Source organism: Fonsecaea nubica (genome assembly GCF_001646965.1).
Source record: "Fonsecaea nubica strain CBS 269.64 chromosome Unknown Scaff54, whole genome shotgun sequence".
Classification (NCBI taxonomy): Eukaryota; Fungi; Ascomycota; class Eurotiomycetes; order Chaetothyriales; family Herpotrichiellaceae; genus Fonsecaea; species Fonsecaea nubica.
In genome coordinates this window covers 29,157-56,510 of record NW_019173727.1, presented here as the reverse complement: position 1 = coordinate 56,510, position 27,354 = coordinate 29,157, and the positions used below count along the sequence as shown (strand labels likewise).

At 52.6% G+C, this 27,354-nt stretch overlaps 12 protein-coding genes across 12 annotated transcripts; 6 read left to right on the top strand and 6 right to left on the bottom strand.

Moving 5' to 3' along the window:
- Window positions 1-114: 114 nt before the first annotated feature.
- Window positions 115-1,169, top strand: AYO20_07587 (hypothetical protein; the record flags this gene model as incomplete). Its single annotated transcript, XM_022645872.1, has 2 exons — window positions 115-419; window positions 470-1,169. The coding sequence occupies 2 exons, from the start codon at window positions 115-117 to the stop codon at window positions 1,167-1,169; spliced, it is 1,005 nt and encodes a 334-aa protein (XP_022498117.1).
- Window positions 1,170-1,382: 213 nt separating this feature from the next.
- Window positions 1,383-4,094, bottom strand: AYO20_07586 (hypothetical protein; the record flags this gene model as incomplete). The annotated part of the gene is made up of 1 exon (XM_022645871.1): window positions 1,383-4,094. The coding sequence occupies one exon, from the start codon at window positions 4,092-4,094 to the stop codon at window positions 1,383-1,385; it is 2,712 nt and encodes a 903-aa protein (XP_022498116.1).
- Window positions 4,095-4,376: 282 nt separating this feature from the next.
- Window positions 4,377-6,404, top strand: AYO20_07585 (hypothetical protein; the record flags this gene model as incomplete). The annotated part of the gene is made up of 1 exon (XM_022645870.1): window positions 4,377-6,404. The coding sequence occupies one exon, from the start codon at window positions 4,377-4,379 to the stop codon at window positions 6,402-6,404; it is 2,028 nt and encodes a 675-aa protein (XP_022498115.1).
- Window positions 6,405-6,476: 72 nt separating this feature from the next.
- AYO20_07584 (hypothetical protein) lies at window positions 6,477-7,238 on the bottom strand (the record flags this gene model as incomplete). Its single annotated transcript, XM_022645869.1, has 1 exon — window positions 6,477-7,238. One exon carries the CDS (start codon window positions 7,236-7,238, stop codon window positions 6,477-6,479), a length of 762 nt encoding a protein of 253 aa, XP_022498114.1.
- Window positions 7,239-8,298: 1,060 nt separating this feature from the next.
- AYO20_07583 (hypothetical protein) lies at window positions 8,299-8,851 on the top strand (the record flags this gene model as incomplete). Its single annotated transcript, XM_022645868.1, has 4 exons — window positions 8,299-8,311; window positions 8,374-8,403; window positions 8,476-8,580; window positions 8,634-8,851. 4 exons carry the CDS (start codon window positions 8,299-8,301, stop codon window positions 8,849-8,851), a joined length of 366 nt encoding a protein of 121 aa, XP_022498113.1.
- Window positions 8,852-9,070: 219 nt separating this feature from the next.
- Window positions 9,071-10,224, bottom strand: AYO20_07582 (hypothetical protein; the record flags this gene model as incomplete). Its single annotated transcript, XM_022645867.1, has 2 exons — window positions 9,071-10,029; window positions 10,080-10,224. The coding sequence occupies 2 exons, from the start codon at window positions 10,222-10,224 to the stop codon at window positions 9,071-9,073; spliced, it is 1,104 nt and encodes a 367-aa protein (XP_022498112.1).
- Window positions 10,225-10,893: 669 nt separating this feature from the next.
- Window positions 10,894-13,986, top strand: AYO20_07581 (hypothetical protein; the record flags this gene model as incomplete). Its single annotated transcript, XM_022645866.1, has 1 exon — window positions 10,894-13,986. One exon carries the CDS (start codon window positions 10,894-10,896, stop codon window positions 13,984-13,986), a length of 3,093 nt encoding a protein of 1,030 aa, XP_022498111.1.
- A 1,118-nt stretch (window positions 13,987-15,104) lies between these two features.
- On the bottom strand, window positions 15,105-16,324 carry AYO20_07580 (hypothetical protein; the record flags this gene model as incomplete). The annotated part of the gene is made up of 2 exons (XM_022645865.1): window positions 15,105-15,821; window positions 15,878-16,324. 2 exons carry the CDS (start codon window positions 16,322-16,324, stop codon window positions 15,105-15,107), a joined length of 1,164 nt encoding a protein of 387 aa, XP_022498110.1.
- A 2,685-nt stretch (window positions 16,325-19,009) lies between these two features.
- On the top strand, window positions 19,010-21,210 carry AYO20_07579 (hypothetical protein; the record flags this gene model as incomplete). Its single annotated transcript, XM_022645864.1, has 4 exons — window positions 19,010-19,237; window positions 19,325-19,658; window positions 19,711-21,011; window positions 21,067-21,210. 4 exons carry the CDS (start codon window positions 19,010-19,012, stop codon window positions 21,208-21,210), a joined length of 2,007 nt encoding a protein of 668 aa, XP_022498109.1.
- A 331-nt stretch (window positions 21,211-21,541) lies between these two features.
- On the bottom strand, window positions 21,542-22,042 carry AYO20_07578 (hypothetical protein; the record flags this gene model as incomplete). The annotated part of the gene is made up of 1 exon (XM_022645863.1): window positions 21,542-22,042. The coding sequence occupies one exon, from the start codon at window positions 22,040-22,042 to the stop codon at window positions 21,542-21,544; it is 501 nt and encodes a 166-aa protein (XP_022498108.1).
- A 586-nt stretch (window positions 22,043-22,628) lies between these two features.
- On the bottom strand, window positions 22,629-25,067 carry AYO20_07577 (hypothetical protein; the record flags this gene model as incomplete). The annotated part of the gene is made up of 1 exon (XM_022645862.1): window positions 22,629-25,067. The coding sequence occupies one exon, from the start codon at window positions 25,065-25,067 to the stop codon at window positions 22,629-22,631; it is 2,439 nt and encodes an 812-aa protein (XP_022498107.1).
- A 774-nt stretch (window positions 25,068-25,841) lies between these two features.
- Window positions 25,842-27,185, top strand: AYO20_07576 (hypothetical protein; the record flags this gene model as incomplete). The annotated part of the gene is made up of 1 exon (XM_022645861.1): window positions 25,842-27,185. One exon carries the CDS (start codon window positions 25,842-25,844, stop codon window positions 27,183-27,185), a length of 1,344 nt encoding a protein of 447 aa, XP_022498106.1.
- Window positions 27,186-27,354: the final 169 nt, after the last annotated feature.

The window sequence follows — 27,354 nt, the reverse complement described above, 5'->3', positions numbered from 1 at the left end:
GGCGAGACGGCAGGGAAAAAGATCCCCGCCAACGGCCAGAAAATTTCCCATTTCCAAAGTGCTACAGTCGAGACAGAACACCAGCATAACTTTTCCTTTGCCCAACAGCGCACCATGGAGATCCTTCGTGAGCCACCGAAGGCCTCATCATTCGTGCCTCTCATAGAGCATCAGTCTGCGACGCCCGCTTCTTTCTACAATGGGCCGCCCGTCCTACACTACTACAGCGACCGCAGCAAACTGATCGTCCTAGAACACGAAGCCCGCTCCGTCCCAGCATTCGCGCCTCTGCTGCAACACCTAGGCTCCCAAGAGCAACCTCAGCAAACAGGAGCCAATGGCGCCGAGCCAAATGGGGATTCTGAAGCGAGGGGAAAGAAAAAAGTCGTCGAGAATGTGGATGTTTGGGTGACTTCAGAGTGAGTTGGACAATTGAGATCCTTGTACAACATCAAATTGACGTTGACAGTAAACTTTTCCTCTACTCCAACGATGCAAATGCAGGCCTCTCCATCCCATACCCCTCTATTTCCCTCCACGCAATCCAATCTCTGCCGCAACCCTCGCCCAGCGAACAGCAAGGTCTCTACATGCAGGTAGTTTCGTTCCCCTCGTCAGAGATGGCTGCGCAAGACGAAGACGCAGAGCCCGACTCTGTATCTGTCACGGTGATCCCGACCGCCTCTGCTCCACCACAAGTCGCCTCAACAGGCTCAGGAACGGCCGCGGATGGTCTTGAGGGAGAAGACAAGCCTGAACAGACGCCTGTTGTGGCCATGTTCAACGCCCTCTCCACTTGCTCTAATCTGCATCCTGACCCTGTGGAAGACGAGGAAGAGGGTGATGAAGGTGGAAGCCGTTTGTTTCGCGCGGGGCTGGCTTTCCCAGGCAGTACAGACGGCGGACTGCCACCAGCGATGCCGGGAAGCGGGGGGTGGATCACGGCAGAGAACATGCACGAATACTTCGACGAAGAGGGCAACTGGATTGGCGGTGACGATCAAGAGGAGGCAGACGAGGAACGCGGTGACCAAGACGGACCAGGCGCCGACGAACCTTTGGGCCCTGGAGCTGGCACTGTTCGGCCGAGGCAAGATACCGAGCAAGGCAATGGTGATGCATCCGGCACAACAGATGCAGAAGAAACGAAGTGGCGAAGAACATCATGAACCCCATTCCCGGCTGTGGCCGCTAAGGGGAATGAGGGACGGACAATGAGCAAGAATTCGTATGGACACGAAAGCGGTTGTAAGAATAAGAGCAAGAAAGGGAAAAAAGTAATATGAAGAGCAGTCCTGGATAGCAGAGCCGATGAAATACCCCTGGGGCTCCTGTGGGTGCTGGACGGTTCAAATTCGACCAATCTAGGATCAGATGCTCATTCAAAAGCCGAAACTTCTGCTGACAGGAAAGACGCCTTCCAACGAGTCGGCCAACAGTTCAAAATTCTCGCCCACTTCCCATCCCTGCTGTACGTGTTCGTATTTGTGTCCCTGCGCTGAAGTCGACGTCGAACTCCTAGCCACAGCTCTCAAGCCCGCGATCAAGAACTTGGCTTGTTTCTTGAACGTGTCTCTCACCTTGATGATCTCTTGGATGAGAGAAGTGTCTTGTTCAAGGACGAACGTCGAGTAACCCTCTCCCATGCTAGCATCGTCGTCCTCTGAAGAGGAATACTCCTCGTCATGTCTTTTTCCTCGACGTCTTCTCTGACTGCGTGCAGAGATAAAGCTGCTCGCTTCAAAATCCCCATGCACGTCTCCGGAAGCCGGTCGCACCTCAGCATTGGTTAACGGCGAGGTCACAAGATCTATGAATCGTATGCATAGGTCGAGGATTATAACAAGGGCGTCACGTAGAGGTTTGATTCGTTTGCTACTCAAGCATGCATGTTCCAACGCGGTGATATAGTGGGCATGTATCGCGATCATATCGTCAAGACTCCTGGTCGAAGAGCAATACAGGCGTTGGCGCATAGTCATGGTAAATGGCTGGACTGTGCAGCTTGTAAGATGGCTATAGAGGGTGGTGGTAAAATGAGACAGTTGCCAGCACACCAGTCGCGCAAGCCTGTGTTCGCTGATGTCCTCAAAGGGTAAAGGCATGTGTTGAACGTGAAAGTACGCTCGACTCTCAAGCAAGGATTTGGCGCGTCGGACTTGATTCAAGATCAGAGCCACACGTTGATAGGAGACTGTGGAAGTCTGGGGGATGATATTAGCAATTGGCCAGCTGACGTGATATGAAACGGACACAGCAGCTAGGATCTTGACAGAGCGGCGTCGATTTTCCATGCTTCGAGAAGAGGTATATTGAGCCTGGATTGTGATTGCATCGACGTCGACACATTCAGAGGACTGAAATGCTTCCGCCAGGAGATCTGAGAGAAGAAAGCGGTCGTTCCACATTTCTAAGCAACGATCTATCTGGTCGAACATCTTGCTTTCGATGCTATCAAGGAGGACACCGTCTTTCGCAAGATAGAGACAGTCAAGTGCGTCGAGAAACCTGGTTAGGCCACAGCTGGTCTCTAGGCTGTTCCTGAGGGCGGTTGTGAAAGTGTCGAGTAGGGCACTGAGATGACGCCCGAGGATCATTTCGAACGTTGCCGAAAAGGGCAATGGTGATCTTGTTACTAGATGTGCTGTCTCCATTGCCGCAGCCGCGATTCCGAAAGGACCGTTGCCGTTGTTTGGGGCGGCTCGTCCAAGATGGTCTAGGAAGGCAGCAGTTTTGCCGATTGTGAAGATCTTTTCAGCAAACTTCTGCAGGAATATTGGGATCAACCGGTCTTCCGTAGCAGCCAGGGTGAACCAATCGTGCCACAAGGTGCTCGACATTCGCGGTTTCCTCTTGTTCTCGGAGACAAAGAATGGGTCTGTGGACTCGATCTTGCCGGTGAGCAGCCATAAATCGATAGGTTTCGAGTAGAGCGCGAGGGAAGACAGGAAAAGATGGAGGTAGGTCTCCACTTCGACAGCGTTCGAGCAGCTGTGTGCTGTGTCCAAATGACTATAGATGGTGTTGAGCGCGGCTATCTGGTCATTCGAAGTGAAATAAGGCACGATGGTGCTCACAGCCTTCAACGGTTGACTTGTCTCCTCGGCTTTCTGTAACGTCTGAAGCAGGGTGATCACACCTGATGGCGAAGATTGGTGTAGGATGGCACCTTGTTGCTTGGATATGGCAAATTCGAAAGTGGTCATGATCCTGCTGATTGCGCTCTGGATAAATTGCATGACGACCGAATCCTGCGGTATGCGCAGCCATTGGCGAACAAAATCAATCTTGGAGCCGAGCCGAGCTGCCTCCTCCAGCAAGGACCTCGAAGTTGTCCTTCCCAGATGACCCAAACAGTATCGTGCATTGGGCCGAACACCGTGATCGGTAATTGTGAAAATGGAGGTCGGGATTCCTGTGAGCATAAAAAGAACTTCCCGCACAGCTTGGGTCTCTGTCACTGTCACAACAGGTCCAGATCTGCGCCAAAATTGTGCAGCTTCTAATTTCGCTGGCTCTTCACCCACAGACGTTTCCAACACTCTCTCGCCAATCTTGTAGTCTGTGGGCTCGTGCTTGGACTTGACTGATGAAGCTGGTGAGCTCGGAAGGGGAGCTTCATCCTCATCAGAGCTGGAATCAGAATACTTCGGGACCCTCCATATCTCATCCCGGCGATCGATCGGATCTTCCGGGTCAATCTCCTCCCACGTCAATGGGAGAGGGATCTCTGAACGAGACCTCAACTTCTCAAGGTTGTCGACCCGACTATGGTGGACAGGGTCGTGAGAAAGATGGAGCAGAAAATCTAGAACATCGGGCAACCACTTTTTGTCATTGTGGTCTTTCTTCAGCTCCTCACGTCGTGCGAAAAGCTCTGCAGCCACATCATCGAGGTTGTAGACTTGGAGCTTTTCTTCTAATCCGGTAAGCTTCTCATCGACTGCAAATTGATTCGTCCGGCCATAGTTGTGGTGCTTGATGGTGCGGATGAAATTGTCTTTGTATATGTGCACATCGTTTGTTGAGGATGGTAGAGGGAAGGAGAACAAAAGCTCTTCCATGCAGGTGTTTATGGTGGTCGTAGAAGCCATGTTCGCTCCTTTGGTGTATGCAGATGGGTTAGCATCATATGCTTGACATCAACAAGACAGAATTGTGGGCTGGCAATGAGGATCGAGGAGTGTTTAAAGAGGGACACGGTAAGAAGTCAACGAAGCGCGTCTTGGGCGGTCGTTTCGTGGATTGTATATGCGGCAAAACTTCGGGCCGCACGTCGCAGTTTGGAGACGCAGCTGCTAATACGTTGCGATTCCAATTGAACTTACACCATTGCATGCTCAGAGACAAAGACTGCTCAAATAACTGAGCACACCATGAAAGGGACCCGTGGGGTCTATGCTGGTCAGCAGATTGAGGCCTTCCTGGACAACTTCTTCTTCTGCCCATCTTGCACAACCTGGCGGACAACCAGGCCTTCACGATGGACAGCTCCCTCAGCCAGCGCCGGGAGCAGAAACAGCAGGCGTCGGCTTGCTTCAACATCCACCACCACCACCCTGGTCTCTACTACTGCCGTGAACGCGACAAAGCCCGTCCCCGCGCGGTATAAACCTCTCTACGAGTCCCTCCTCAATGTACGAAAAAAAGCATCCGCCCAGATCAACCTCAGTCGACTACAGCTTGCCCTTCAAGGACTCGAGTCCGAAACTCCAGTGACCAGGGTGGCTATTTTGGGACTGAACGTACAAGATACCGCAAGCAAGGTGGTCCGATTACTGCTTGCGGACGCATTGGAAGACGAAGCGAGCTGGGAGAGGGAGTTGATCAAAAGCGCCAATAACCCAGACTTCAGTCGAGGTGTGTTGATACGTTATGGGCGAGTACCGAATCCAAGTCTTCCTCGGCCGAAGACGAGCATTCCAGTACTGCACGTCCCATCGAACGTACTCGAGAGAAACAATATGGAGATACTGTTGTCAAGCATCAGTGGACCCCGCAATGGTGAGCTGTTGCAAGGAGCGCAAACAGTAACCTCAGATGCATTCCTGTCACCTTCGATTGGAACTCCCACCGCCGCGACTGGAAGACAGACGACTATCAGCCAACCAGTACATAGCTCTCTGCTGGTTACGAAAGACCTGGATGGGCTCATGTTGGCGGCAGAGTTATTGGCGTCGACCAATTTCACGGCTCGAGAAGACCGGGAATCTGTGAGTTTGGTAGTTGACCTGAAAGGATTCCAAGCAAAAAGCCAATCCCAGGTCTTGGTCGTGGACGCAGCAAAAGCAGAGGATGGCCTGGCAGCAATCCGAAGATCTGTAGGGGAAGCTACAGAATACGAACACAAATGGGTCGACTCAGGCATGCCCACATTGTCCAATTGGCTTTCACTGACTTCAGCTGCAAGATCCGACAGACCCATTCCGGCACCTGTGAAGGCCTTGATTTCTTCTCTACTGACAACTGCCATGACCAACTTGCAAGTTCAAGCTTCATTAGAAGCTCAATCGAACGCAGCTCGGCGATTGAGCCCAGCAACAAAAGCCAACCTCGAGGAAGCCATCGAGGGATTTTCTCGTAACGCCCACCAGGAGCTCCAATCTGGGCTCGCATCAGCTTGGAGTTCCCACAACTGGCGCAAGTTGGCTTGGTACAAGCTGTTCTGGCGTGTGGATGATGTTGGTCTGATCATCACTGACCTTGTCTCAAATGCCTGGCTTCCTCGCACTGAGCGCGCAGTCTATGAACTATCTGGTAGGCTGTCTCAGGCAGGTATCTCGCCAACAGACGCCTTGCCTCCACTGCCACAGGAAGGAAATTCGACAATGGAGGCGGACCAAAATAAACAGACGGAGCCCAACCCCGTCCTGCAGGCGCAAGCCAGCATTGCGACTGACCCTCCTATGCGGACAGTCCTGATAAATCCCAGGGGAACCGCTGAAGTCGAGATGGTCCCTGCCCCCCAACCTATCCCTTTGTCTTCGTCGATCTCCAGTACCCGTTCTGAGCAAATGCAACGGGCAATTGCGGATCTCACCAGCACCGCTCAACAGATTGTGCTCAAAACCCTTTCAATCACAGGTCTGACCGGCGGGCTCTCGGCTCTGACCTACCTTTCCATCACACCTGGCAGCATGTACGAAGCTGGTACGATAGCAGCGCTGGGTACTGCTTACGCATTGTGGCGTATGCAAGGAGACTGGTTCAAGGCTACAAAGGCATTGGAGCATAACTTGTACGACGAAGGCAGGACTGTTATTCAGAGGATTGTGGGCAGGATGGAGGAGCTGGTTGATGCTGCCAGTCGAGTCGTGGAGGATGAGGTCGAACTGCAGAGTCGGAAAGAGGTTGAAGATGCTGTGACAAGAGCCAAGGAAGAATTAGATCGACTTGAAAAATGATCGGTCAAGTTGCAACTGGCGATACTGTTGCACTAAGTTTGATAAGTAATCGAAAGCTCATGTATCACCAAGTTAGGTTATCTCGATCGCACCATCCGGGACACCTCGTCGGCTTCTTAACCGTCGTGCCCAGAACTGCATCATGGGTAAAGCCTCGTCTCGATTTCTAGGCAGCGAATCGTCTGCCTTCTTCCACTGATTATAAGTGACAAACTCATAGGTGGACTTGATGCGGTTTAGTGGGCTGGAGCCAACCGATGCAAGTGGTGATTTGGAACCTGAAAGGATTAAAACCGGTGTTTTGTTCTGAGACTTGCTGCCTGTGAGAGGTGCAGATAGCGGCAGAGCTCCCCCAACTGATATAACCCCTCCCAATGAGGGTAGAGAGGATAGCGATGGGTGTAGAGGGACCGTTAGACCGACTGAACCTCCCTGTCCAAAGCCAAAGAGGTGGATGTGATCCGGTCGGTACTTGAACTTGTTGATCAGGACTTTCGAAATCACTTCTTCAGCCACTAGATCCACGGACTTGGTCAAAGTTGAGTCCGGATCAAGTTCACCCGTAGCGGTGTCGATGTGAAGGTCCTCAGACCACTGATCCCCAGGTCCCAGGGGGAATGGTAATGGAAAAGGTGGGTTGAGCGTGATGGCCAAAGCGTCAGGGAGTTGCAGCGCACGAGAGAAGGACGAGAAGTTGGCTGAGGTGTCACCTAAGCCTGGAAGGAAGATGACCACATTCGTTGGCTTGTTGTCTGGTGGAAGATGGAGGATCGGTTTGAGAACGTTTGGCAAGTCGCTGGCGGTTGGAACGGCCCCCAGATGCTGGTGAGGCATTGTGGCGCAGGGATCGAGGGATGGTTTGGACAGAAACAAGGTTTCTTGCGATGTATACACGTGTTTTTGCTGATCCTCCAACCCTTCTATTTGTGCTGGAATAGGGGTAGGTCTGGTACTGGACAAATTGACCGGTACGTTTTGCGGTTGATCCAGCTTGCTAGGAACCGTCGAGCATGACGTTCTGCGTCTGGGCGCATGCTGGGTTGAAGGTTGTCAGGGTCCGAGACAAGCTTTGGCGTTAGACTTGGCTCCAGCAGTCAAGCAATGCTCGCGAGCTCTTTTTTGTGCTTGGCGCTCGGCTCCCAGGTTTCCCTGGCCCTGAATCGGGTTTACGCCCCTCAGTGAAAACTTGAAGCAGCCCGCATCCTTCCGCGATCCAAGGGAGCTGAGATGGCTGACATGCGAAACCCGTCACTGCACAGAGCGCGCCTAATAGTAACATATTTGACCCGAGAACATTAGTGAAAGAATTGCCTGGTGAAGTGAACAAGGCCCTGAAAATGGCGGGAACAAGCGAGCTGAACAGATGTGGGGTGGCGGACCTGCATTGGCTCCAGCATCACTGATGCATGGCTCGGATCAGTGATGGAACGGTGAAGAGAGACACTGTGATGCACAGCCACTGTTGGCCAGCTGAAATCTTGTTTCGGGAACCCAGCACCGGCTCGAGCAGTGTTTGCAGGGGACATTAGGAGGGGCTTTGAGCTGCTGAGCAAAGCTCACATGTTGACGCAATGCTCGTAGAAGGTGAAACAGAAGAAACATCAAGCTAAATGGCTGGCCGCTGCTGTGACCGAGGTGGGGTCATATCTACGCAATCCCAATGGCGAACTACCAGCGAGAGGGATGCATCGAGGGGCAAGTGCGTGTTCTGATTTCACTCAAGCCCCTGGGGCGGTGACAAGACAACCGCCTCTGAAAACCTATATATCTCCCCTCCTGTCCTCCGCTTCTTCTTTGATTGTTGACATACTCAAGACTCTCAAGCTTATCCGACCTTTTTCATTCGACTGTTAAACCACAAGCAACTCTATCAGAATCAGCACTTCGAATCAAGATGTTTGGTTGGGGTAAGTAGACCTGACCGTCTCTTCATTGCCCCTCCATCCCATGCTGACCGGACTTATTCTAGACGAAAGCCGTGACGCTCATCAGCAAGTCTGTAAGTAATCTCGAACGCCTGCACCAGTAGCGATGGGTCAGTGTTACCTACATGAGTCTAACAAGAAGTCAGACAACGGGGACGAAAGACATGAGGGCAAATTCTCTCATGAACTCATTGGTGGCGCAGCCGCCTTTGAGGGCATGAAGCTCTACGAGGACCGCCAACGCAGAGAAGGTATGAGAGTCTTTCAACACTCGCAACATAAGTGCATCGCTGACACCTTTTAGGCAAGACGGTCAACCACGGCTTTGCCAAAGAACTCCTTGCCGGCTTCGTTGGAGCCGAAGTCGACAAACTCGCTGAGACGAAGGGCTTGGACGAATATGACAAGATCAGAGCAAGAGAACATGCTAAGAAGAGTGCCGAGCACATGTATGACAAGCACTATGGGGACATGGATCAATATGACCCCAATCAACGTGACCAGCCAAACTTCAACTACTGAAGCCGTCAAGACATATGACGGGATCCTGTCACGGGGACACGCGAGAATATAGCCCAAGCTCTCCGAATATAGTGACAGATGGTTGAAATGGTTGACCATTCAATGAAAGAGAATAAAATGATCCCATATCAAGACCTGGTCTGGTTCCGAGCAGAATGGGTATCCAATTTGGTTTTGTTGCGTAACTCATCAAGAAGACCACTCTAGGTCCTTGCGTGCTCATAGTTCGTCATCCTCGCTCGCTGTTTCCTCGTCATTGTCGTTGTCATCGTTGCCGTCACCACTGTCGCTCTGTTCTGCAGCCTGGGTGGTTTGAGCCAGAGCCTGAGCCTTAGTCTGCCCGTTACCTTGCGTCATGCTTTGTCCTTGGTCATGGTCTGGACCCATTGCTCGAGTTCTTGGTTGATCCGAATATGTTGCCGGGGCATCCAAGTTGTCCTCATCGGTATCCTCGTCACTCTCTGAGGGTGTTGGGGTCGAATCACTAGAAGTTGGTGATCCGGCTTCTTTCTCGATATTAGTGGCAGGTTCCGCGCCTGTGGTCTCGAAGCCATCACTCTCATCATCGTCGTCCACGACGTCCTCAGCTGGTCTCTTACGACGTCGAGTTGCACCGACTGCTTCGTCCCCAATGACAGCTTGCAGCTCCTTCAATTTTTTCTTGTCCGTCTTTGCAGTGGACAGGATCCGTTGCATATTCCTGATTTTGAGCTTCTTTTCGTTGAGGAGCAGTGCAAATTTAGATAGCATCTGCTGTTCGTGCTCAGCTTTGGCTTCGACCAATTCGTCAATTTGTCTCTGGAGGCTTGCCACCACCTCATCTTTTGTCTTGACCTGCGCTTTCAGACTTGTGACATCTTCTTGCAACTCATCCCGCTTCTCAGCCGCCTGCGATGCCCAGCCAAAGAGGTCCACATCGTCGGTGTCCTCCGTTTGAGGTAGTTCAATAGCCCCAAGGCGCTGTGTGATCTCTTCGATTCTATTGTTGATGGTGATTGATAAGAGGGTTTTAGGATCCTTGCCCGATACTGAACACGTCACCTCGAGATTGCTCTTACGCTGTATGTTGGCTGAGGTTTTCGTGTCTGTGCCGAGAATGGAAGAAATGATGCTTGCCCAGTCCTCGTCATTCCCCTCATAATTCTTCGCGCGCAATTTCTTGAGGCTGCGCTGCCTGACTGCATGAATTTCAGCACAAGAGCAGTTTCGCTGAAACTTGTTACCTCACCTTTACCGGCGTAGGCTGCTTCGCCGTCGGTTGCGAGGAGGTCGAGATCCAGAACATGCCCGCCTTCTTTTTGTGACACGTTGATCAATATTGGACTGCTGCTTTTGTCGGCTTGAGTGAGCCGAATAACCCACGTCGACGCCATGACCGTATGAAAGTTAGCCGCTGCATTACTTTGGACGATCAGCCCACCGCCATGCAAGGCTGCAGATTCCAGACCCCAGAGTAGCACTCAAGCAGCGTAGTCCAGCTTGTCCAACTAGCTTTGGTGCTGAGCAATGACCAGTCCGGGGCGGAATCACGTAACGCCATCTGAGTGGGGCACAGCACGGAACGCGTCAAGCGCGACTCTGATTGGCCGGTTTCGTGTCCCTGCCTTCGCATTTCCCAGCTTTTCTGGCTGCTACTGCTTGTCCGCGCCGAAACTCCACCTTTGCCCATCAGTAAGAAGCCAAATCCTCCGACAACCAACCTTCCAGCCTCCCCTACCGGCAGACCTCAGCCCGACCTCGAAAAAGTCCTCAACTTACAGACCTCGAATCTCTCTCCATTCCTCGGACCACACAAAGGTCGCTCCTCCCTCGACTGCCCCCGATCGGTGGTGTATTCCCTCGACGGGGAGCGATAAACACGCTTCAGAGCTCGATCAACCACGCAGTTTGAACATCTTTTCTTCACGACGTTACGATTTCTCACGAATACCACGACCCCCGTTTCATGCTATTACTGGCACCAGATTTTCTCTACGTATTTTTACGATCTTAATACTTCCTCCTAAACACTTTACACTACGTTCAAGAACAAAGCGAGAGCCATGGAACCACTTACTTTGAAGCAACGTACTCCGGTCGAGAGCCCTGATGTGGAAAACTGGGACGATGACGACTTTGAAAACCTGGAAGATGTCCACTTCCGTACTGCCTCAACCGCAACGTCGGTCGTATCCCATCCTCAAACACACCGTCGAGATTCGGTGTCGTCGCGCCTGTCTATGCGATCCGAGTCGAATCAGGGAGACGAAAACTGGGACGTATTGGTTGATGAACAGGCCTCGATCAAGGACGCTGTAGCACTTGCGAAGAGCAAAGGAATACCATTACCCGCCAATATACCGCGCTCTGCACTGGAGGGTGGCACTATACGACGACTGAAGGGCAAAGAGATCAAGAAGGCAATTGCGGATGACTGGTCGGAGGACCTTGACCTACCTGGCACCGACATTCCTCTGAAGCTCGCCAAACACGATGATCGTGATTTGTCCGAGAGTCTACGACAGATTAGTGCGGCTTTTAGAACTTCACCTAAAACCCCGGAAGCGAAAGACATATTTGATCAAACCATCCGATCACCAAAGTCTCGCTCTGCAGCAATGCCTATCACTCTGGACGCCTTTCGAGACACGGACGAGGATGCTGGTTTTGGGGATGTTCCCACCATCAAGGTCGCAAAGCATAGATCACCGCAGAAGCCTCTTCTCTTCCGGCAGCCTCCTACACCAGTGAAGCCAGAAACCGAAAACATCGAAGACGACCTCGAATTGCCCTCTGATGGGCAGCTGCGCCTGTCAACGAGGAAACCTCCCCCATCAACCCCACAACAGAGTGATGATTTCGACCTGGAATGGGCTGAGGGGAGCTTGGGTACAAGGAACGCTGGCACCAGAAGAGGAGGCCGATCAGCACGTAGCTCGTCTGCGTCAGCTCTGAGCCCCAGTGTCTCAAGTGCCTTCACCGCAGAAAGCGAAGATGAGGGCCTTGAGGGTCTCGTTTTGCCCGACGGCCCCATCCAATTCGAGGACAAGCTCAAACGGCGCCAGCATGACCATCCACATGAGCCGCCTCGAAGTGTCCCAGACCACAAAGACAATTCCAAGACGACTGCCGCAAAGGACGACTTCTTCTCAGGTCTCGAAATTGGAGACGGAGAGGTTTTTGACGCGGCAAAGTTGACACTAAATCGCAATGTCAAGCACAAGAGTGCGCGGCCTGCCAGTCCTTCTAAGAGGACGACAACCACGCTCAATTTCACCAGTACTAAAAGTCAGGGAACCATCTCGCGGCTCCCTAGATTTCAACCAACTCACGACAGACATGAACGTGCTCGGTCCAATTTGGAACCTGTCTCGGAAACTGGCGTCGCGATATCATCATATCAACGGGCAAATTCACGACTTGGAAATCATGCAAGCCATTCATCTGTTTCATCCATACCTGCCCCTGCTCCGCCTTCTACGCCTTCCACTCCAAGTCGACGGCTTCTCCGCGGAACGGAATCTCGTCCTGACCTGCGCTACGAACCGCCGACAACCACAAACGCACAGCTCCTCCGTGCAAAAAGGTCTATGCCTGTTATGCGAGGCTTAACGTCGCCGACCAAGTCTTCACCCTACGTCAGGCCTCCTTCAAGACAGGAAACCGGAAGTCGTTTGAACATAGCATCACGTCCCAAGACTCCCACGGATCGAGCAGAGTCTCGTGCTGGAGAATCTAGGAAAGGCGCGGTACCTTTTCTCCCTGCAGGAGCATCCGCCGGACAGTCTCAGCATGTTAGTATCAAAAGCCATTACCGTGGCCAAGGGTCCGATGGCTCTGGCGACAGTATGACTGCTGCTCAAAGGTCTTTGTCACGACTAGCTGGACTCGGCAGACCCGAGACGCCTGGCCGAGGTTTAGACTCTGCGCGTGGGCGAAGCAATCTCACGCCTGTCGAGTTGGCCGCACAGGCAAAGAAATCAATCACCAAACCTACAAGGCGTCGCAATTATGGTGATGGGACGGAATTGGAAATCTTTGATGATCTACCTACCTCGGCTACCATTGAATCAAAATTTACAAAGGCGCCCGTGGGCCGTGGTGCTCCGCGAAGCCTTCGAAGCAAACTGGGATTGTCACATCTCAACCCCTCTACATCCTCCCTCACCAGCACCAGACGCGGCAGTGACACGCCGGTGCCTGCAACACCGCTCTCACCTGCACCTAGGAGTGATTTTCCAACTACCGCGCTCAATACGACCAATGTTCCTCGCTTCGCCCGCGATACGGCCGCTTCGCGCAATGCCCGCGAACAGCGCCAGATCTCCAACACTTTTCAAAATATGCGAGGTGAACCATTGCAACCAATATCGACGAATTGGAAGTCAAACACATCAACCATCCGTTCTAGCAATCAAGGAAGTTTGAGGAAGAAGAGAGGCGAAAAGGTCCAACTGAAGCCACACCTCATCAAGCCCATGGGCAGTGACCTGAATCGAGCAAAGACAGAGAAAGGCATGAACTATAACCCGTTGTTGTTTAGGTGGGAAGGTAACGAAAATGACCTGGCGCCTTTCGACGTCCCAGACTTCCACCCTCGGGGCGGCAGCCCTAATATTCAAGGTCGCGGAAGCCCAAGTACGAAAGCCCAAGTTGCCCTGATCTCAAATGTGGGGTCTGGTGTCACGGGCGTCCAAGTTGTGGGAGGCATGGTGTTTGACCCATCACAAATGCGGTGGCTCAAGATCGCCGAGAATCCAGACGGAAGCGTGTCGAGTCTTCGAGGCGGTAGTGTGCAGGTCGAAGAGGAAGAAGATGTCTTCGCCGGACTGGAAGACCTGAAAGAAGAGGATGAGATACGGAGTCGAAGCGGCACACTCCAAAACATGTCAAACATCGAGCATTCCAGGGATTCGTTCGGTGACGGAGAAGCCGGCCACAGCAGCGGTGACGAATGGGGAATTGGTGTCAGCGAGGAGTTTGACGTGGGTCCTGAGTTTGTGAGACGACAGAGAAGCGAAGAGGAGAGATGGCGGCGGAAAGTGGAAAAGTGGCTAAGAAAGGGATTGGAAGAGGAAGAGGAAGAAGGACCCGACGGAAGAGGAGGATGGAGGTGGGCTATTCGTGATCTGGTGATGGAGCAAGGTGAAGCTTAGGAGAGGTGTGTGTGGTACGGAGTCGTCAACTGCGGACAAGTTGTACAGTATATGGGGAAAAGTACTAACGATACGTGGCGGGTGAGGCTGCCGTGCATTCTTCGAGAGTGAGGGCACAAAAAGTCACAGTCAAAGTATACCTTTTATCAATCTGTCCTTTTTGGATTTGGTACTGCGTATACCCGGCGGCTTGAGCGTGGTCTTGCAAGTTTTCGCTGAAGAGCACTGAACACCACTCGTGTCATGACCTCAGACGATGGAGGCACCTTTACTAGGTATGTGGCCAACATGGTCGACTCTAAGGATGGTATTCACATCGTAGTGGCCCACGCAGGTAGGAGCTTGTGTTGGCTGGTTACAGTCAGTAGTGAGTGGTGTCGTCGTAAAACTCACCAAGGTAAGGAAGGTACACAAGGGTATCTTCAGAAGGTATGTATGTATGTAGAAGGGAAGCACCTCGTAGAAGACAAGACCTATTTAGGCACGTAGGCTTTTTGACGTTGTTGGGTTGGCGGATGGGACGGTGGTCGGTACAGTTGGCCGGCACCAGCACCAGCATTAACGTTGCAGTATGGTACGGTGAGTCGCCATTTCCATATCCGCTTCTGCCTGCGAGTGAAGAAGGCTAGGGAAGACTGGACCGGGGAATGAAGGCGGGACAGGGGCGAAGGGAAAAGGGAAAAAGAGTCTCGTTATCATGCATGATAAGTACTCCGTACTCGTTAGGTCCATATTTCGTGTGTTAAAAATCCCAGTAGAAACTACAGCTAGGACCAGGCTGTGCCTCCTTTTGTTGCTCTGCTTGGCTCGGCCCCCAAACTCAGCTCAACTCAACTCACCTCAAGCCCGTTTTCTGACGAATCCTTCCTAGCGAGCGTCATAACTATCCCCCCTCTCCATGTGTGTCCGTGTCCATGTGAGTGCGCGTCTGTGTGCGTGCGTCTTCAAGAATCAAGTAAAAGGAAATTCTATATAAAGCGCTCAAAAATCAAGCTCCGAAGCGAATGTCTGTTGTACAAATGTTGCCAGAATGACCTCGTTCATGTCGTAACAATCTTTGGATCTCTGAACCACAGCCAGCGGACTGATAAGTCAAATACGAATTGGATAGTGCTTCCTCAGTATAGTGTGCCCGGACTGACGACACCGTTTCCGATCGAAAGCTCAACGGCGTACATGGCTCGCACACGTGCTGTCCCGTCGCCGGCGAACCATCCCATATTCACGTCACCGTGGAAGACGGCCAGTTTGCCATCCTTGGTGATGTCAATGCCCCCAGGGATGTAGACGTTCGCGGCCGTGCCTCCAGTCGCCAGGAATGGGTTTGACTGCTTTGTGTAAGGCCCGTAGACACTGTTGCTGGTCGCGTATCTGATGTTGTAGGGAGCAGTCGTGAAACATCTGGAGCTGTACAGGAGAATATAGGTCCCGGACGAAGCATCATAGGTCAACGAGGGCGCTTCGATATTAGGCCCATCATCAGGATCGTTCAGTAAAACAGTGGTGGCGCCACCAATGAAAGTATACCCGTCATCCGGGTTGACCTCTTGTAGATTCAGAGGTGTGGGCGCGATTGGATTGACAGAGTTTGAACACGCGCCACCGTTGCCGATCGAGTTGCCGTCCACCTTATAGATGACATATTGCCGGTGAGTCGTAGGGTCGTTGAAACCGTCAGCGTCGATGGCCCCGCCGGCTGTCAGATCACAGAATAGTGGCGTCTGGACAGGCGTGAACGGTCCTTCTGGGTTTGGAGCTGTTGCTGCTGCAACACAGTGCTTTGCCGGAGACTCGGCCATTGTTACTGAATAGTAGAGCACAAAGTTCCCATTGTCCTGTAAGCGCGTGTCAGAAGGCTTTGATCCCCCACAGCAGCAGATCACATCCTCACCAACTGAGTCACGTCAGGAGCCCAGACATGCGGCGGCGAGGCTGCCCATGAAGGGAGATTTGGCAAGGCATCGTAACCTGAATGAACGGTCCAGCTAGAGAAGTCTGGAGAGGTAGCGATCAAGACATTAACCCCGGCAGGATTCCCATTGACTCCAGCATAGGCAATATAGCTTCCATCGTCCAATCGAACCACCGAAGGGTCTTGAAAGTTTGTGCCAATGACGGGACCGCTTGCTTGACGCTTATGCTGTGGAGTGGCCAGAGACCACGCCAGGCACGCAAAGAAAATGAACGACGTGAGCAACATTATAAACCAACCCAAGAAACGACGGCGGACAACAGTAACAAGAGCTTGAGGAGCAGAAAAGTCGGACTCGTCGAGCCATTTGTTCTTTCTAGGGCCGGACAACAGTGAGCTGCGCTCAGCAGGGCTGGGATCCGCCATGTTTCTCGGCTCACTGGCAGCTCCCGTTCAGTCGCTCTGACTAGTGTTAGAGGAGGGTGCATGCTGCAGGCAAGTGGCGCGCTTTTTGAAGTCAGCTCCAGGAATGTGCGCCATTCAGAATGCAAAGCATGCCATACAAGCTATGTCGGATTGGAGCCATGGCGCATTCGACGCCGCCTCTGTCGCCATCCACAACAAAAGGTTTGAAACAAACAGAGAGTAGCGCGAAGAAACAAGCATCTGAATGCTGCATGCCATTGCCAGGACGATCGAAGGAGCAAGTGCCAATTGCGGCTGGATGGTCCGGTGGTCCAGGCCCTAGGCATGAGAGTCAGACGAATTGGGAGTGTTGGCCATGGTGTATGTGGACGACCGTGGACAGGATCGGCGTGGTGTTGCTGTTTGGGGCTAAATGGGTCCAGGTACAGGTTTGTCGACTCTCGGGAACATCCAGAACATGACATGTGGTTGAAAAAGAATCGATTGCAGAAATTCTGAGTACAAGTGAGAGAGGGGCGCAGGCAAAGGGTGGGAGAGAGGGGTCGGCAGTCGGTGCAGGCTCCCCTTTTCTCGTGTTCGTATAACCTCAACTCACTCACTGAATGCGAACTTTATTGGCCACCACTTCGCTGTCTCACCTCACAAACACAATTCTTCTCTGGCTTCTGGCCTTGTCTGCTCGTACCCATACGGTTGATCCTCCTCGTATCTGACCTAGGCTATCTAATCTTGTCCACGGCACTTGCAGCGCATTGCCCGTCTTACTCAACTAAGCTGAAGCATGGAACGAAATATTCTTCGCTTGGATCTGACTGCTCGCATCTGAGGTTTGGCCCTGTTCCTACAGAATCCCGCTAATTAGGTAACTGCCACCAATAGGAGACGAACCAGCCCTCAGTACTCCGCACTCCTAGCATCCCATATCTCTTTTCGCCTCGCTGCACCATCAGCTCCGAAGCCAATCTTAGTCACCGCTCGCTTCATGGCCTTTCCATCGGACTTTGCTACCACGGACTTTTTATCTCCAATCGCTGGTGTTGGAGGGAAGAGACCGTGATCTCAGATACCAGCTCAAGACTATCGACACGCTTTGTGGTGCTTCATGACCCGGGATGTAGTCAACTTCCTCATCAGGCAAGATTGGTGGCAAAAGGAAAACCACCTGGGCAAAACGTGGGCAGTGGAGTAACGTGACAAGCATGTCAGCACTCTCGAGATAGACAATCCAGAGGGTGTCGACGTGGGTGTACAATATGAACGCCCAGATTTCTGGTTGTGCCGTGTGCGTGTCCGACGATTTCATATGCACCCCTTCCCGCAAACGTGGCACAAACTTCTGAAGGGCAGAATTCTGGCTTGCTTCTCGAAGCAGACTTGGCCAGCCTTGCAGATCGAAGATACCCCCTGTCCAATGCTATTTGTTGGTGAACATTGAATACGGGAGCCAAGGGTCGCTTGTGTGACGTGCTGGTATTGCGGGATGATGGCACCAGGAACCCAGATATCAGTCTGACCCGTCGAGCCGGATACATGTGTGGGTCGCTTTCAAACACCGCCGGTCCTGCCAACATTCAAAAGCTCGGTCTGTTCGCTACAACCCAGTAGAAAGATCTGCCATCACCGTGCGAGTATGTAAGTACAGCTTCCTGCATACTTTGGGTCGCATGCCAGGAAGGTGCTCTTGTGTATAGCTGGCAACCGGCCCGACCTTTCGAGAAACTGGCATCTCGCTTTTGCTCGTTTCGAGCCTTTACCCGAGAACTTGCATAATCGATCGCATTGTCGACCGAAAAACGAGCTATGCCACGTGGTGGAGAGCTATGTTGAGAACGCGACACTACTTGAAAAGGTTTGTGCTATTGATGTTCCTGGGAGGATATCTGTGGGCTTCGAGGTACCAGACGAGCATCGCTCAGAGTTGACTACTCCCAGATTGCAACCCTTGTTCCTCTAGCTTGGACCTGGCTATGAGTGCCTTCACAGACAAATGCCTTCGGAGCTGGAACTTCCTTTTCTGCAGCTCCGCTTTGACCTTTTCACCACGAGATGTCCAGGTCCGGGCACCCCGTTCCTGTACTTTCCTTCTTCCATGTATCATCAGCTTCAATGGACCTGACCCTCCGCTACCGCTCTTGGCGACGAGTTTGCTGCGACGTTGACCAGCACGCTCTCCAATGGCAAAGGTACGTCTAACCACGCATTCACTAAATAGCGGACAGAACGGGGATGTCCTGGAGCGCTTGATCTTGGCACCCTTCGTGTGCAACCTTAGGCCTCAGCAAAGCTTTTTCTTGGCCCGCCGAGCAACCAAACACGTGGGGAGTTTCAGTGGTTAATATCTTCTCCTTCTCTCTTTCCGTGGCTTGGCATCCCTCCCGTTGTCTTGGCATCGATTCCGCCTACCCAAAGCAGTTGAAATCGAAGCAAGTTACACTATACCATGCGGCCAGTGCGAAACCAACGGATCCCACGAGACAGAAGCTCTGCACGGCAATGGATTCTCTGAGTTCTTGCGGGCTATGTAACGCACGCAATAGAGCTTGCTTTCCGTTGAAGGCTGGGAGGAGCTTTAGACTAGACTGAAAGGTACAAAAGGTGCAAGCTCCTACAGCTGGGTCGAAATTCTGAACCCTCTCAAGAGCTTTCCCCAACCATTTGGTCCAGGACATCTTCCAGGTATCAAAGATGAGATTCCAGCTCGGTTTAGAGAGTGTCTTGGCAGTTGCCACCTTCTGCAGCCACTGTGCAGCTCAAACCTTCCAGAGGCTCGGAACATGTCCAACTTTGGGCTGTATCATTCCACCTGACCAAGCCGACTTCCTCCCAGGCCAACGATTCGATATCCGAGCTGAGGTCCACGCTCCCTTGAATGGAAGCGAGGCTATTCGTGGCTACACCACCCCTGATCCTAATGTGAGTTACCCTTGTCTAAAGAATGCTTCGTTTGGGTTTGTGGGACAGGCATCACTATCATTGGCACTGGCTAATGCATCCGCTCAGTTCACTTTGACAATCGAACGGGAGGGCGGGGCTGCTCGACCAATCTCAGAGTTCTTCAGCCTCTCGGAACCAAAGCTTGAGACCTGGAACTTCACCTGGTACGAAGATCTGTTTGCTCAGGTGGCCAAGACTCCGTCGCAGGTCAAGGTTGCGTCCAAGGCATGGCGAAATGTTGCCCTGTATGAGCCAGGGCAGTATATTGCGACCCTAAAGTATCGGAATGGCTCACAGACGACGATCGCCAACTGGACCGTCCGGGACATTTCTCCCCAACAGCGGGCAAAGAACGTTGTCATGTTCATCGGAGACGGCATGACCACGAACATGATCACTGGTGAGGACAAATGTCTTTTTGGTATAGATTTGATGCTAAATCGAAGATGCAGCTGCGCGCCTGATTGGTCACCAATCCATCAACGGAAAGTACCAGACCAAGATGGCCATGGACCAGTTTCCGATGCTGGGTCACCAGATGACGCACTCGATCGACAGCTTCATTACGGATAGCGCCAACTCTGCGACTGCTCTCTACTCTGGCCACAAATCTACCGTCAATGCTTTGGGCGTCTATGCTGACTCCTCCCCGAACAAATTCGACGACCCAAAGATTGAGAGTATCGCTGAGATCTTCCACCGGCTCAGAGGTGGCGGTGTTGGCATTGTCTCTACCGCTTTTATCGCCGACGCGACCCCTGCCGCACTGACCGCCCATACACGGGATCGAGGCCAATACGGAGCCGTCGTTGACTCTTTCCTCCGAGGCATCACCAACTATACCTGGACCAACTGGACCGGCCCTGATGTGCTCTTTGGCGGTGGTGCCGAACAGTTCTATCCAGGAAAGGGCTCCTTCCAGGGTAAGGACTACTACCAGGAGTTTGCCAAGCAGAACTATACCGTCGTTTTGAACAACACTGCTCTCCAGGCGTCTGGTAACTCGAGCAAGCATCTTGGTATTTTCTCGGTCAACAACATGGCCAAGTGGCTCGATCGAAATGTTTACCCACAGAACCTGAACAAGTCTAGCACTGCCCCTGATGGTTCCAAAGCAGCTGCCACCGATCAACCAGGTCTCAAGGAAATGACTCTCAAGGCTCTCGAAGTTCTCCAGACCCGCCACGGAGATGAGGGTTTCTTCCTTATGTCTGAAGCTGCCAGTATCGACAAGATGATGCACGTGCTCGACTATGACCGTGCCCTAGGTGAGCTCCTCGAAATGGACGATACGATCAAGGCCACGATTGCCTGGCTTGAGGAAGTGGGCGAGCTGGAAAACACGCTCATCCTCGTGACCGCTGATCACGGCCATGGCTTCGACGTTATGGGCTCTGTCGACACAAAATTCCTCAACTCGCAAAAAGCCCCCCGTGACAAGCGTGACGCTATCGGCACCTACCAGAACTCTGGGCTCAGTCAGTATGTTCTCGCCAACCGCTCTGCTCCTATCGGCAGCGACCAGAATTTGGTTTACGGCCCTGGCGTCAACTTCCCGGCCAACTGGGATCCTCGCTACACGCTGTACTCTGGGCTGGCTGCTTTCCCTGACCACCGAGAGGACTACCGGGTCAACAAGAACGGACCTCGCGTGCCGGCCATCAACATCACTGGTTTCTCTGACGAGGACTTTTACGTCAACTATGTTGATGCTGTTACTGGGTTCATCATCAACGGCTCACTCCCAGTTTCTGTAAGTCTTGATTTATTTTGCTTTGGCACGATTTCTTACTAATCTTTGGCTATAGGCGGACCAAGGTGTGCACTCTCTGACCGACGTGCCCGTCTTCACACGCGGGCCTTGCACGGAGCTGTTCTCTGGTGTCTTTAACAGCATCGACATCTTTTACGGTATGGCCGAGTGTCTTGGCCTGAGCCGCACCAGTCCGTGAGAGTGTGCTCTCCCGTAAGGCTGAGAGAAAAGGGGTGTCTCGTCATTCGTGGATGGGTCGGATGTACGAAGATGTAAATAGGATGTAAATGAAAGAAATGAGCTAATCAAGTAATTAAGAGAGTATAGATATCTTCAGAGTGGAGATTGGTTCTGGATGGTCGAAGTAGACAAAGTAGACAAAGCAGCGAACAATCTCATTAACAGTCATGCCAATGATTGTCAACCTGGTCACCACCACCACCTCCTCCACCACCGTCACTATCCATATTACAAACAGCCTCTTCGGTAGAAATAAGATACGCTTGTCTCCCCTCCTTCTCTTCTCCTCCTCACTCTTTTCTAGGCATTGCGGCGCCCACGCTAGGAAACCACTCAACATGCACGTCCCCGTCGCAGCCGTAGTACAGGACCCGCTTCCCGGCCAAAAACGCCATGTACCCCACGACGCCGGCGGCGCTGCATTCGCGCGAAAATTCCATGTAGGTCGTTTTGTTGGCTTGGATGCGCGCTATAGCGAGGGAGAGGGCGGGGGCGTTCCACGCCACTGTCATGGATGGGGTGGTATGGAGGGGTGTGGGTGTGGGGATGACTTCTGACTCGATCACAACTGCATTCGCAATTGCATTCTCGAGTTGGCTCGACCCGGTCGCCCTCTTGGGTGCGGATGTCGGTGCATACGTCGTCGTCGTCCCCGCGATATAATCGACATGGTACCGCGTGACGCCCAGTGCGAGCAACGCCGCGACCGTCTCGGGAAATTTCAGGCCCGTCGCGGAGTGGACTTGGGCAAAGACCCGTTGGACGGGCGTGAATGTCGATGACGGGGACATCTTTTGTACTGTTTACTGTTTATCGTCCGCCCTCTATAGCTGTGGATCGTGGAGATGTGGAGACGTGGGCACGTGGTTAGTCCTGAGGAGACGGATGGTGGAGGAAAAATAGTACGAGAATGAATAGAGTATGAATATGAATATGGGCATGAGTATGAGCTTCGAGAACGGTTGGTGGTACATCTATATTCACATACTCTTCTAGTATCTTATATAGACAACAGACAAGTTACAAGTAGAAGGAAGGGTTAGTCTTGGTCTGGCTGGTGGCTTATGGACTGGCTTATTCGTGCTCGCCGTGGCAGCGATTCAGCCTCGCAAAGGCTGGCGGGGGCCGGCACCAATCAGACTTGCGTCTCGCTTCCAAGTGCCTTTCTTCAGGGTTCGAGGCTTGGGTGTCTTTTCGAGACGTCAACGGGTACGGGCCAAGAGCCTTTATACGAGGTGGCGCATGGCCGGGGCGATCACAGACCAACGCAACGGCAATCCTCTCTTGAACAACTCACCACGTAAAGACGTTGGCTTGTCTTTCCCCGATCACAGATGGGCGCTCACTAGACGTTGTTGTGTCCAAGAGAAGGAATGGCTAGACAATGAACACTTTCTCCCGTTCCTTCCTCTTCTTTGGCAGAGGCGGACAAGTCAGGTCCCATTCAAAAGTCCCGAGCCAGTGCCACGTCCGCCGATCCTCATCATGGGAACCCACCACGGCAAATAGCAGGCCATTCGACCGGCCGCGGTACGCGTTGAATGGGGCACTGCGTGACGAGTTCGCAACGACGGGAAGAAGAAGTAGCGAGTGCTTATACCTCTCCAGATGGAAGTGGTCACGTAGGATTTGTATTTGGCTGGGCTGACGACGTTGTGAGCCCGGCCAGGGAAACTTCTGGGCTAGGTTGGTGACGACATGCTGAAGCGGGGACGACGACGACGACGATTCTTGCTCGAGTTCAGGTATTTCGAACGTGGCAAACGTCGCGTCGAGACCGTCTGGGGTAATTATCGCTGGCCACGACTGTGAACCGTCAAACAGGTACTCTTGAGAGTGTGGAGAATCACCACTCAAAACAGCTAGGGGTAATTCTGGCTGAGAAGGTGCCCATCCAAACCCCTTACATTGGAGCCTGGGCTGGGATGAAAATAGCACGCCCGAGTACAAGGACTGGCCGATCTTTGACTTCCAGAATGCCTCTGCAGTATACACGGGTTTATCGTCAATGAGCAGGCTCAAGATGACGACGCTGTCTCCTGGTCTAGACGCGTGTCGACGAGCCAGCAGGTGCAGAGCTTCCTCGACAGGGACGTAACCCTTCATTTGTCTCTGTAGTTCGTCATCGGGTTCTTCACCGTCGTATTGTATCGCGGGCAGAAGTTGTTGGCTGGTGAGCAATAATGTCGCAATGTCGATGGCACCGGCGTGATGGACATTGAGAAGACAGTCTCTCAGCGCGACAGTCTTGTTGTCTTTGCACAAGAGATGAATGTTGTGGCGGGCACGCATCGACTCTAGCAGAGTCCAAGACCTCAAGGTCCAGTCACAGACCAAGAGAGTGCACAGGATCGCCTCTTGGACCTCCATCGACGGACGAGATATGTCGATCGACATGAGATCCCGGTCCCACACCAGCGTGATGCTGCTTGTGTTGAAGACTTCGTTGATATACGAGATCGCTTCAGCTCGAAGTTGATGATCTTCCGGTATACAAGGCGTGTCCATCCAGTAGGAGTCGCAGTCGTTTTCTCGAGCAATTCGAACGAGCCGCTGATGTAGACAGGCGTTGAAGCCGGTGTGCGGTCGACCACCCGCACCATGAGCCCACACATGCGACACAGCTATCGTCTTGCGAGAAGCCTGGCAGTATCGAATAAACTCTTCATTCGTATCAACAATTGACACTGCTCTGGCTCCGGCGACACTGCGGTAGCTCGCCTCGTCCCAGAATAAACTCTGACATTGACCATCGCAGGATCCGTCGTGAGCAGACTGGTCAACGATCTTCAGACCCGTAAAGCGTTGGCAATGTGTTGGACCTTGTCCGTTACAGGGGCGGCATGGACCACCTATGCACCGAGCTTTCTTCTGGGAGTGGAGCGTCGAAAACCGCTGATGGAAACGACGGAAATCTTGACTCACAGATGCTCTATCGGATCGTAACAGCTCGAACGCCCAGGGGCACAAGTATGCTGACGGTTCTGAAGGTGATGAGAGTACGCCCATCTGCGGCAACGGCTGCCTCATGTCAAGTCGGTTCAAAGCCCCGACGTTGTAGCCGAATCGAAGATGGAAATGGAGAGCACTGTGGAGATGAAGCATGAGTCCACGATACCAGCACGTCCAGAGAAAACTTGAAGCCAGCAACCAGGACTGTTGTTCCACCACATCGTTGCAGCGGCAGAGCAAAGAGAACGTCGCCTCTGAGATCTCAGCTAGGGTGTTGAGGTACTGTCGAAAATGATCCACCATGTTGCTACTCGTCCCATCACGCACTTGGACAATGGTCAAAGCAATTCTCACGGTGTTTGAGTCAATCCATTTAGTTACGAGGAGCTTTTCCCAGGTATTTTCATTCAACAGAACATGACTGTGGTGGACACCTTCGAAGTAACCCCAATTAAACTTGTGGCCTGAAAACATTGAACTCAATGCCCGGTGCAGAGGAGGAGTGCCAGGCACGCGAGATAATAATGCGCAAGTCTGCGAGACCATATAGTCCTCGTCCAGGACGCCATCGTAGCAGCAAGACATCAGGGATGCAATCTTGTCATCTAGCCGAGCGATATGATCCTGGGATTCCTGGACGGCGCGGAAATAAGATCTGCCCATTTCTTGTAATCGTTCCTTTTGCTGAGCCGCCGAAAAGATGTAAAACAGCTCGCTTGTTGTATCGTGTTCTATCGAACGCGCCTCGAAGGTTCTTGGTTGACCGATAGCGTTGCTGTTTTTCCATTTCCGCCCGTCCTGATATATTGATCTCACACGCTCTTTAGTGTACGCTGTGAGCGATTCATGAGGGCCATCTGACATGGCACCAGTGGGTATCGCAATAAAGGTTGTCCAATGTATGCAGCACGCACACTAGACGGCAGCGGGTTCGAAGCAGTAGTGGTCGTCATGAGAAGAAGACGAGCGCTGTAGAGTGGTAGAAGTGCAGTCAAGTCAACCGCCCGGATTTCGCTGGATGCTTAGGATTGACATGGCGAGTGGAATGGACGAAGAGAAGCCTTGTAGTTGTTACTGAAGTTGTACCGCAATCCGCAATGAGGCTCTGGGTAGAGATGTGTATGTGAGTAAAGCACGAGATGTACGGGTGCCGAACACCATCTGACCTAAGCATGCCAGCATGTAAGCTTGCTTTGTACCTAGTTAGCGAGTAGGTAGTGTTGGTGGCGTGGTAGCCTATTATTACCTAGCTAGGGCTCACTAGGCCACCGAGGCTAAAGGCCCAGGCGGAAGTCTGCTCTGTTTGGCGGTGCGTCTTACCTGTACCCTGCCTATTCGTACTCGGAGACAGATAATGATAGGTTCATCTCACTACCACCTTGGACTCCGTCAAGCCTACTACTCACTGACTGCTCACCATCAATAACAGCACACCCGGTCCTTGGCCCTCATGTGAACTTCTTGCATCATCATAGGCCTGTGGTTGAACATAGGACTCGATCCTCTATGCCTGTTGTCATCTAGTGCAGCCAGCCACTTCTCCACAGGCGGGACTTACGAGCATTGTGCGAATCTCGAGGGCCCGAGGCCGTCTCGCGCTCATCGTGAGGAAATCGCAAAGTAGCTGAACACAAGGATATGTCGAGCTCATCCTCCGCTGCCGCGGGCTCGGAATCCAAGCTCTCAGAGAGGTACAAGCGAAAACTGACTGAGGCAAGGAGAGAGCAAAACCGACGATCGCAGCGCGTCTGGCGCGAAAAGCAGAAGCATCGTCGAGACGAAGAGATCCGAGAGAAGGTCACGCAGGAGTTGGCAAAGCGGGCGAGGGAACATGCGCCGCAGCTTTCCGCAGTCGAGGGCCAGGTGCCTTTGACGGAATCATTGGAGACTGGCAGAGAATCGTCTATTGCCTTGGGAGAGCCACTTCATGACGAGATATTGACAGAAACAGATATCCACAAGGCGGCAAGCAATACGACACCCCTGCCAGAGCCGGTTCTTCCATTGAGAGTTGCTGTGTATTACTATGTACCGCCAATCCCGGATGCTCTTGATATGCGACACTTATGGCCCATCCCTGACGATATCGACTCCAAGACATATACGCTTCCACCGGGTGTCGTTTCAGGGACGAGCCCGCTGAGTAGCCTGTCTCCTTCATTGTCTCCTTTGCGACAGGCGTCGCCACTCCAGTGCTCCCCTCAGGTCGCGCCACGTTCTTCCTCTTCAGCGTCTCGGAGCATCTCACGAACGCGGCCATCCCTCCCATCACCCTATAAGAACAATCTGAAGCTGGTTGGAGAGTCGTGTTTCGCAGCAACAATGTCGATCGCTCAAAGCCTAGGCATTTCAATCGTCTCCTATGTCAACGACCATCCTTCTCCGTTCTCAACCAGTTCCAACGCCAATATCCACACTATCCCAGTTGATCTCCGACCCACGGCCCACCAGCTCATCATTCCTCATCCATCGTACCTGGATTGCATCCCCTTCCCACACTTTCGGAGTATGGCCATCTACCTCTCGAGTGTCAAGAAACTTGATCATATGAGCCTCTTCCTTGACTTGATTCACGACGGCTTGGTCTGTTGGGGACGCGAGCGCGCCAACGGAGACTACGGAAGGAGTATGCGAGACGGCGTGGCTTGGAACAAGCGGAGTTGGGAAGTCAGGCGGTGGTTCTGGCGCAAATGGGGCTGGATCGCTCGGATGACTGTTGAGGACATTGACCGTGGCATAACCACGCAACAGACCGAGGAGGAATTTGACGACGAGGACGGAATGCTGAGTGGCAGCCAATGGTGGTGGTCTCTGCATGACGACGAAGAAGGTATTTTACCTGCCGGAGACGCGGGGACAAGCTCGTCAGGGGGCTTTGTCCCAGGTTCGGAGGAGCTGGGCAGCCTTCTCAGTCGCCACGTTGTCTGTAATGCTGGAGTACGCCAGACAAACGAGAACCACCTGGTTATGAACTGGGACTGATGGAATTTGGAGGGCAGGGCTTTTGTGCCTTCTTTTCACCATGCGACGTCTTAAGCACGACGGGATCAAAAGGAGATATCGTGAGAAGCCCAAGAGTCGATTTGCTGACTCCATCGAGCCAGCTTGCCAGGAGCAGAGGTCGGTCGCTGGCTAGAACCTCGTTCTGTAC